Consider the following 9695-nt stretch of genomic DNA (forward strand, 5'->3'; position numbering starts at 1 on the left):
GACCTAAAATGACCCGGGCCAACATTTTGTTTTTAGGAGCATGCTGCCTAGGGTAACTTTGTCGTTTATTCAAATGCAAAACTCAGAGCAGTCTGGTATGATTTTGATCACCATGACCTTACCAAGGTCAAGCAAGGTCATTGACCTTAAATGAGCATGCGATTTTTTGCTTGGAACAGTTATTTAGGTGCTAGAGGCCTTTTAGAAACCACCCTGAAATTTGTCCTTGTTTGACCTTATTTGACCCGAGGGAACTGAAAACTGAAAACTTGACCTAGAAACTGAAACCTTTGACGTAAGTGAGTTCATGTATAGGTCAATACACCTTGTAAATTTTGTGTCTCTAGCTTTGCTAGTTCCTGAGATATCGCGGGGGGGGCCAAATGCCCCCCCCACCCGGGCGAAGGGTATCCAACCGGCCACCCGGGCGCGTGTTAAAGCGCGCAAAATTTTTCGGCAAATCTTTTTACATAAGGGTATCAGAATTCACACCATATTTACATCTAGTGTGGCTTTCGTCGAGTGACCCCCATCGTTGAAACAAGATGCCGGGGGCGGCACCACCGACTTTTGACGACAAACGTAAGCGGGTCCACATGTATTCTGAGCGAGCCCGGCAACCTTCTATCACATCCCTGATTTTTTAAGGCATTTTGGCGTTTTGAACACATTCCAAACATTTGTTTATATATATATATATATATATATATATATATATATATATATATATTGTGTGTATGTGTGTGTGTGTGTGTGTGTGTGTGTGTGTGTGTGGTGTGTGTGTGTGTGTGTGTGGTGTGTGTGTGTGTGTGTGTGTGTGTGTGTGTGTGTGTGTGTGTGTGTGTGTGTGGTGTGTGTGTGGTGTGTGTGTGCGTGCGTGCGTGTGTGTGTGTGTGTGTGTGTGTGTGTGTGTGTGTGTGTGTGTGTGTGTGTGTGTGTGTGTGTGTGTGTGTGTGTGTGTGTGTGTGTGTGTGTGTGTGTGTGTGTGTGTGTGTGTGTGTGTGTGTGTGTGTGTGTGTGTGTGTGTGTGTGTGTGTGTGTGTGTGTGCGTGCGTGTGTGCGTGAATAAATCGTACCCATCGCATGATGTGGCCTGCCTACGCTAATTATAACTGGGGCCTCCTCTCTGACCGGCGAAGCATCGTGGGGTTTTACGAGAGCAACTTCGGGTTGCCTGAGTCCTCCTGTCAACCAATAGGGCCTGATGTTGCCACCAAGGGCATCCAACGGAATAGATATTGTCTCATGTGTGCCTTAAACGCCCTGCTTTTAATTTGATGGAATCTCTTGTCTCGGTCATCTGGGATCTCTTGTCGGTGTGAGGAGATCTGAAATTTCAGATGGTAAACATGCGTTTTCCCCTCTGTAAATGGCAAAAGGTGGCTAATCTTCTTGCCCCCCCCCCCCTCCCCACGCCCCGCTGACCTGTTCACACGCAACACTTACCGGTGACCTGAGGCACGTGTTTGGATGGGCTTTCTGTCTGATTCTGACCACTCTGTTTGTTACAGGTGAGTTTAGACTCACGAGTGCGAGAGGTGATCAACATCAAGATGCGCTCGCCCAACTCGCGTACCTTCGACGAGGCCCAGATGCAGATCTACACGCTAATGCACAGAGACTCGTACCCACGCTTCGTAAACTCGTCCGTGTACAAGAAGCTCGCACAACTGAACAATAACAGCCGGAAAGAGAGCGTGGCATGACTACAGCGCGCCACAGCCGTCGCGGCAGCGTCGCAGTTGCCTCCCACCGACTCATGTAGGGTTTGCGAGTGACCTTCGTACGCTCAAAGATATTATTCAGTGCGAATATGCGAGTTGGTGCGCTGCCACTGTCCTCGTGGCGGGATGGTGCCGTGTGTGCCGTGTGCCGGGCGGGCCCCAGACCGCGCTGAGGCCGACCGCAGTCGGGTGTGAAACCGCGCGTACAATTTGCCTTTCATGCGGGACTTTGAGGTAGAGCTATCATTTCCTTCCTCGCCTTTCTCACGGGGAGCGTTCAGTTGACCAGCAGACGGGTGCACGGGCGGAGAGATCAGCTGGCGCTATCGTCGTCGATCTCAGTATTTCGCCGCACCCCCTCGATGGCTTTAATCCACGCTTAGCCGGGCTCCCGCTGGGGCCTGGGACCACCGCTGCATTGTGACCAGCCGCGCCGCCGCCGCTCTGTTTGGAACTGGTTGCCAGTCAGCCTCTGGTATTGCGAGTTCGCTGCTGAGGCGACAGCCAGCTATTGACGGCGCGATGCGTGCTGCGGACTCCTCGTTCTGCGCAGAGCTCATCCGATACTGATCTATCGGGAATCCAATCATTTCGCTGGTCTTGAGGTTGCGAACCATTTTTTTTTTTTAGCATGCCTGATATATTTTTATCCGACTGAGAAGATAGCTTATGATGCAATCATGCGTTGAAAAGTTGTTAGGAGTTTGCCCTGACCTAGACAAACTTACGAAAATGCTTGAAAGAGGTGCAGCAAGGCTTGCTTGCATCAAAGGTCATCTATTGCGTGGAATTTAACACACACAGAGCTTATCATTGTATATAGCACCTCACCAAAGCGCTGGGATACCTTCCTCCAGCGATAGGGAACCCTGGCCAACATTTGACAGCAAGCAGTAAAGCTCAAGGCACAAAGCTTTCCCAGTGTAAATCCTTCCAACTAAAACAGGCAAGCAAAATGATTTCGTACAAATCTGAATTAGTTAGTCGGTGGCTTCGCTCCTATGCGGGACGTGTAACTCAGTGCACTATCGGCGCCTTTACCTTGCAAGACAATTTCGATACGCTTTTCGCGCTGCCCTCTGTAGACATGGGTGCCCGCCATCTGTCCGTAGGAGTGGACTGAGACGGACCGGTGTCCAGTCTCGTGACTGGGCCGGAGGGTCCACAGCCCGCCTGGCTGGTGCGTCTCTCTGCTGTCGTCTCAGGTAGCGCCCCTGCAGACGTGCGCGGCCGCCGCTCCCGGTCGTCGGTGGTGCTAGCCGGACGGCGCTCGGCGCCCGGCGACCGAGCGCCGATCGATACCGGCCAGACTCCCGCCGAAAACGCCGCCCATGGCGGCCGGTGGGTGCGCCGAAAACACCGCCCGTGGCGGCCGGTGGGCGCGCCGAAAACACCGCCCGTGGCAGCCGGTGGGCACTCCGTAGACACCACCCATGGCAGCCGGTGGGCGCGCCGAAAACACCGCCCATGGCGGCTGGTGGCGCGTCGGCCACGCCCGGGCGCCTCTGGCTCCGCCGGAGGGACGAGACCCTTGACCGCGTCCCGGGCCCGCAGGCGGCGCCGCGCGCACCGCCGCGGCGAGCGGTGCCGCGCGCCGCCGTCCCCCCGCCGCCGCCGTCGCCCGAGCCCCAGTATCGATCCGCTGTCGCCATCGTCGGCTGGCGGCTGCGATTTAGGTCACAGTGCCGACGACCAAGGATGGGCGGCGGCGATCGGAGGACGGCGCCGCGACGTCTTGGTACGGCTGACCACATAGGCGGACAGTCCTACCTCGTCCTCCCCAGTCCGCTTGCCGCCCCCACCCCTCCCCCCGCCCCGAAAATTGCCGCACAACTGTGCGGTGCTCAGCAATAAAGCTAGTCACAACCCAAGGCACGCCCTTCGTCGGTATACCAGCTAGCGCAGTTTTGTTTTGTGTTGATTGAGGGTGGGATTTCACGAGCGCACCATCTTATTTATACAAACCTGCTGTGGGGCTGTTTTGGTGCAGCGCGGGCCGGCGCCGCGCGGCCGGTCACCACCGGCGCCGGTGCGCGCGTGGGCTGGAGCGCGTCGACAGCTGAGCCGGCGGCGCGCCGGTCGGCAGCCTCCTCGGTCCGGAGGTGGCGGCCGGCGCCGGGCCGGGCCCGCCGCCGCCGCCGCCGCCAGCAGTCTCCCCTGGCGACGGCGGCCGCCACCGGCCCGCCGCGCGCGCCTGCGGTCAGTCAGGTAGTCCCGTGTCACCTCCAGGACACATCAGTTAGCTTTAATGGTTGCGCACCCGCGCGGCGCCGTGTGCGCGCCGGGTGCGTGCGTGTGTAGGGCGGAAGTGCGTTCCTCAATGTGCGCGCGTGTGTGCGTGCATATGTACGTGATGCCTGTATTTGTTCGGCTGTTCCGGATACCGTTAAGCTAGATTCATGCGCCGGCTCAACTGTCCAGTTAGCCGGCTTGGCCAGCACAGGTTCACGTCATTATATCGTTCATAATTTCCATAATATGTGTTAAGTCACAATGAATAAATGTATGGTAAAGTTCGTGACTCTGCTTGGGCGTCCGAGAATCCGCGGAAAACCAATTTTGGGACAATTTTGCCACCATAGTGGCATGCCGAATAAAAGGTTCAGCGGAATCTGCTGGGCGTATATTACCGTGATGATGCAAGATGCACTATGTACGTAAGATGAATTCCCTCCCTCTCTCTCTCTCTCTCTCCTATTCTCTCTCTCTCCTCTCTCCTCTTCTCTCTCTCTCTCTCTCTCTCTCTCTCTCTCTCTCCTCTCTCTCTCTCTCGCTCTCTCTCTCTCCTCCTCCTCTCTCTCTCTCTCTCTCTCTCTCTCTCTCTCTCTCTCTCTCTTCTCTCTCTCTCTCTCTCTCCTCTCTCTCTCTTCTCTCTCTCTCTCTCTCTCTCTCTTCTCTCTCTCTATCTCTCTCTCTCTCTCCTCTCTCTCTCTCTCTCTCTCTCTCTCTCTCTCTCTCTCCTCTCTCTCTCTCTCTCTCTCTCTCTCTCTCTCTCTCTCTCTCTCTCTCCTCTCTCTCTCTCTCTCTCTCTCTCTCTCTCTCTCTCTCTCTCCTCTCTCTCTCTCTTCTCTCTCTCTCTCTCTCTCTCTCTCTCTCCTCTCTCTCTCCTCTCTCTCTCTCTTCTCTCTCTCTCTCTCTACCGTTATTTATGAGATACCAACGCGAGTTCCGCGTTAACAATCTGCCCCTAAATGTTTTCCATTTCTTGCTTGGCTGGGTAAGGATGAGGGGTATATACGTATATGATGTTGCCGATCGTCGTAGTCACTGTTTTAAAGACTTTTCAGATAGAAATATGCAGTGTGCTTAACTAACGCATTTATTGCAACGCTGATTGGACTCTCATCATCTTCAGGTATGCTGCGGAATGTAGCACATGATGTCAAGATAAAATAAAAAAATTACCACCTTTTTAAAAAAAAATCCATTCTGCGTTTAATCACATACTAGCACGTGTGCTTCCAACGGGAGAGTGTCAGTTAGTCTGTTAAAAGTTCCTATTCATGTCACTAACGCCTGTCAAACAGCGTGCAGGTACTCGTCATCCTTTTCCGAATGCTCATCATGGTCGACATATCTGGTATAAAAACATATTCAATGATGGGTGGTCTCCGCCGGTCATCGCAAGTTGCCAGGCTAGTATCAGGGACCAGGATGTTATGCATCAAACATTTTTGGTGACAGTCTCTCAGATTCCCCTTCAGACCGCCGCTGCAGACGACTGTGCGTCTGCAGATGACTGTTTACGGATGTCACTGTATGGAATATGTAGCAAACTTTGAGGATTGTACAGTTTCCGTGGGTTCGTGAAAATCGTTATACTGTGACTTTATGCTCTACACTGCTCACTGTATATGCAAGTGTTTGAAGAAGTCAGTAACCCTACGGATGTTGCAACGCATTCCATAAGAAACTATCTTGGGCTCTGATAGTAAATGGTGAGTGCAAGCTTTTGCTATGGTTGCCGCGGCCTGCATTTCTTAAGAATCATGCTACGGGTGAACTTCTCCTTCTCACAGGATGGTATCGTGCTTTTGTACAAAAAGCTTGGCATCCTTAGAAGGTTCATCTCGCTTTCTCTTGACTGGGCTGTGGTTCTTATACGCCATCTGCTTACAGTTAGATGGAATAGATGCATGCAGCATACACTGATATGTATATATATATATATATATATATATATATATATATATATATATATATATATATGTAGCATATAGATACAATGGAAACGCAAACCTTCAGATAATAAATTCTGTACGGAGTCTGGGGCAATCAGACAAGCTGACATTCGTGGGGAAAATGTCATGACATTTGTTACGCTTGCCAGAGTGGAATCGCATGCCAATTCAACGCTGCAGATGACGACAGCCATTCGTGTCGGTTCATATATCACCTGAAAAGCTAGCATCCAGAGGCTTCCGTCGAAGGCCTGTCGTCACGGCAAGCCTGCCAGCGTAGTGGACTTGGACTGAAGGCGTGCTGCCGCCGTCGCTCCCCGCCCGTGGGTGACTTGGACTTGGACTGAAGGCGTGCTGCCGCCGTCGCTCCCCGCCCGTGGGTGACTTGGACTTGGACTGAAGGCGTGCTGCCGCCGTCGCTCCCCGCCCGTGGGTGACTTGGACCTGGACTGAAGGCGTGCTGCCGCCGTCGCTCCCCGCCCGTGGGTGACTTGGACCTGGACTGAAGGCGTGCTGCCGCCGTCGCTCCCCGCCCGTGGGTGACTTGGACTTGGACTGAAGGCGTGCTGCCGCCGTCGCTCCCCGCCCGTGGGTGACTTGGACCTGGACTGAAGGCGTGCTGCCGCCGTCGCTCCCCGCCCGTGGGTGACTTGGACTTGGACTGAAGGCGTGCTGCCGCCGTCGCTCCCCGCCCGTGGGTGACTTGGACCTGGACTGAAGGAGTGCTGTCGCCGTCGCTCCCCGCCCGTGGGTGACTTGGACCTGGACTGAAGGAGTGCTGCCGCCGTCGCTCCCCGCCCGTGGGTGACTTGGACCTGGACTGAAGGCGTGCTGCCGCCGTCGCTCCCCGCCCGTGGGTGACTCGGACCTGGACTGAAGGAGTGCTGCCGCCGTCGCTCCCCGCCCGTGGGTGACTTGGACCTGGACTGAAGGAGTGCTGCCGCCGTCGCTCCCCGCCCGTGGGTGACTTGGACCTGGACTGAAGGAGTGCTGCCGCCGTCGCTCCCCGCCCGTGGGTGACTTGGACCTGGACTGAAGGAGTGCTGCCGCCGTCGCTCCCCGCCCGTGGGTGACTTGGACCCGGGCTGAAGGAGTGCTGAGCGCCCCGTCACCATGGGTTATTCATTTTTACGCCTGTTGAAGACTTAAGGGAATGCCCCACATTCGAAGATATTGAAGCAAGCATCAGATATGATGAAATAAGCCCTCTTACAAATATTTGTGTACAGCAAGCGAAAAATGCTGCTCTAGACAACACAAGTTATCCATTTAGTAGACGTGCTTCTCAATATCTTATTGTTTGATTGCGTTGCGCAACGTTTGTTTGACGTTGCGGTGCTGCCAAACTAGCTGTGCGAACTTGCACGCTAGCACTCACTTGTAGCACTTCATACTCGCTGGGAGATGGCAAAATCAGTTCTGGAATGGTTCGCTGAGCAAAATATTGTCACGTGCCCGTTTTTTACCCTTTCTCGTGGTGTTAATCCGTGAGTGGAACACGTTTTCTTACATTCACGTGCTTGATTATTGCGCTATTCTTAAGTTATTCGATTGCACGTGTTATTTTCGTGCTAACTAGGAAATGAAGGATCCATGGCCAACTGCTCATATTATGTAGTCCAGACGTAATCAGTGGTTCAGGCTGCACAGCTTGCTCAACATTGATTAACAGCCAAATGACGTTTACTTTATTTGAAAATCGTGCTAACGGTTGCCAGATCTGAAATACTGGACAACAATATTCTTCCTCCTGTTCCTGAACGCCACATGATCTGTCCAGTGGCAAGATTTCACTGGCGTTGCTATAGCGTCATGTATGCCTGAATGTCCTTGAAATGGTGTGCACAAAATAGTCTCCACACATTTCCTGGTGGGTGGCTCCGAAACCAGAGAGGTTTAGATCTCAAGAAGGATAGGGCTGTGAACAGTACCGAATGATCTTCAAGGTGGCAAACCCCATACAAATGTGAAGCACTCCCCTAAATCCGTGTGGGTTTTAGCGTGGGGATAGGGACTGATGAAGATGCTCGTTACTGCGATCAATTGCGCGAATAAGCATGGCTGCACAAAAGCACAACAACTTTCAGACACTTTCAAAAAAACAAAAACAGATAAAACAGCGTCAACCCTGCGAGACCCGAGATTACAGCACGTCAAATTGTATGCAGCGGCTTGCCTGACATATAGCCACTAATCTCGGCTTCTGCAACTATTCGCGTTTAAATGAATAGTACTCGATATTGTTCATTTAGTAATAAATTATAAATGACTATAGATAACCTGTCTGGGCTCTCCGAAGTTCGTGGCATGCCATGTGTCATGCCACTGAAAATGTGCGCCAAACCGCCAACGCACGAGCATATCTTGATGTGCATTTCGAAAAGGCGTTTGAGCAGTTGTGACTGATCTGGACTCTGTGCGGCATAATCTGGACTGGGTAGCTATCGTCTGTGCGGCATGCGCACAACTGGCAAATTGAATAACTGTATTTGACGGGAGAGATGAAATGTCTATGGAATAACCATCAATGGCAATACGTACTGGGGAATTATGAGCTTCGTATTTGATGTACACGTATAATTACGAATTCGGTAAACGGGGATGGCCAATGTCGCTCTGACGCTGTTTTCCAGTACCAGGCCGAACACAGCACACGTGCGTCTGCCCATGAGCATGTGTTCCTTTTCAGTTGAGGGGGGGGAGGATGCAGTCCCCCAGCTGTGAGAGGAAAGGGAGTAGGCCTGTATGGTCTATTCGTCATGCGGTCGCTTCACGGTAGAGCGAGCTGTAAGGTGCAGGAAGTGGCCGACATACACTCAGGACAGGTCGACATACACTCCAGCGTGCACGGCTTCCTCCATTCATATCAACATCCGACGGAGGCGACGCAATCATCTGCGGTGTGCTTCCGCGGCATGCGGAACACGCTCATATCGTGCGTCTCCACACCCAGCGATGCCTTATCCGGAAGCGCCGTGTCCGCCGTGACCACGCGAGGCGGGTATCCTTGTTCGATGATATAGACATGGCAGCGTCGTTTATGCCGGTCGTTTTCATAGTTTATTTTGACAACGTGCGGCTTGTGATGCTGGCCGGCGCCAGTTATCACGGGGCAGCGATGATCGGCCCCAAGCACTGACGGACTCGATGGTGGAGGGGGCGGTGAGGAGATGATGGGTGGGGTGGGGATAGGCAAGCAACGGTCCCCACTCAAATAATGGAACCTTTCTCTTTATGTTGGTTTGATTTCAAATCACTGTCCAACTCTACGCAGGGTACATGGTGGTTTAGACCGCAGGAAGTGGCCATGTTGGATCCATCCTTAACTGCACGCACTAGTCCGACACGTTCAGTCCTGCCCAGCTTGAGAAAGAGGGGGCGTCGGATAACAGCCTCCTTGCATCGCAGCATTTAACCGTCCTACCGGCAAACTTCGAACGGCAGTCGATAACTTGCTCAACTTAACTAGGCCCAGTATTCGTGGAATGGACGTCTGCCGCGCCAATGTAGTAACGGTGGGTCGCACCTTCGCAGGATGGACTTTTTGGATGGATGGACATCGGATGAACTTTTAAGGGACCTCTCGTACGGCACGCCCGAAATGTTGGCAGGAGTTTGATATTCATAATCAGCGGAAATCGACGACCCCTTTGATTTCGCTTAAGCGTGGCACACGGTTAGGCCATAGCACCTCCAACTACCAGTTGAACGAATCTTACCATGCATTTATAAATCAGACCTCAAGAGGTCACTATGGCAACAATGGACAACATTTGGTTAAAGCAGACAT

At 52.9% G+C, this 9695-nt stretch overlaps 1 protein-coding gene across 1 annotated transcript; it reads left to right on the top strand.

Annotated features, from left to right (window-relative positions):
* Positions 1-1509: 1509 nt before the first annotated feature.
* Positions 1510-3266, top strand: LOC119105892 (regulator of G-protein signaling 20; the record flags this gene model as incomplete). The annotated part of the gene is given in 1 exon segment (XM_037229454.1): positions 1510-3266. A coding segment is annotated over 1 exon segment (197 nt), but the record flags the coding sequence as incomplete, so codon positions are not given.
* Between the last annotated feature and the right edge of the window lie 6429 nt (positions 3267-9695).

Source organism: Pollicipes pollicipes, unplaced genomic scaffold (assembly GCF_011947565.3).
Source record: "Pollicipes pollicipes isolate AB1234 unplaced genomic scaffold, Ppol_2.1 Scaffold_6138;HRSCAF=7277_pilon_pilon_pilon, whole genome shotgun sequence".
Lineage (NCBI taxonomy): Eukaryota > Metazoa > Arthropoda > Thecostraca > Pollicipedomorpha > Pollicipedidae > Pollicipes > Pollicipes pollicipes.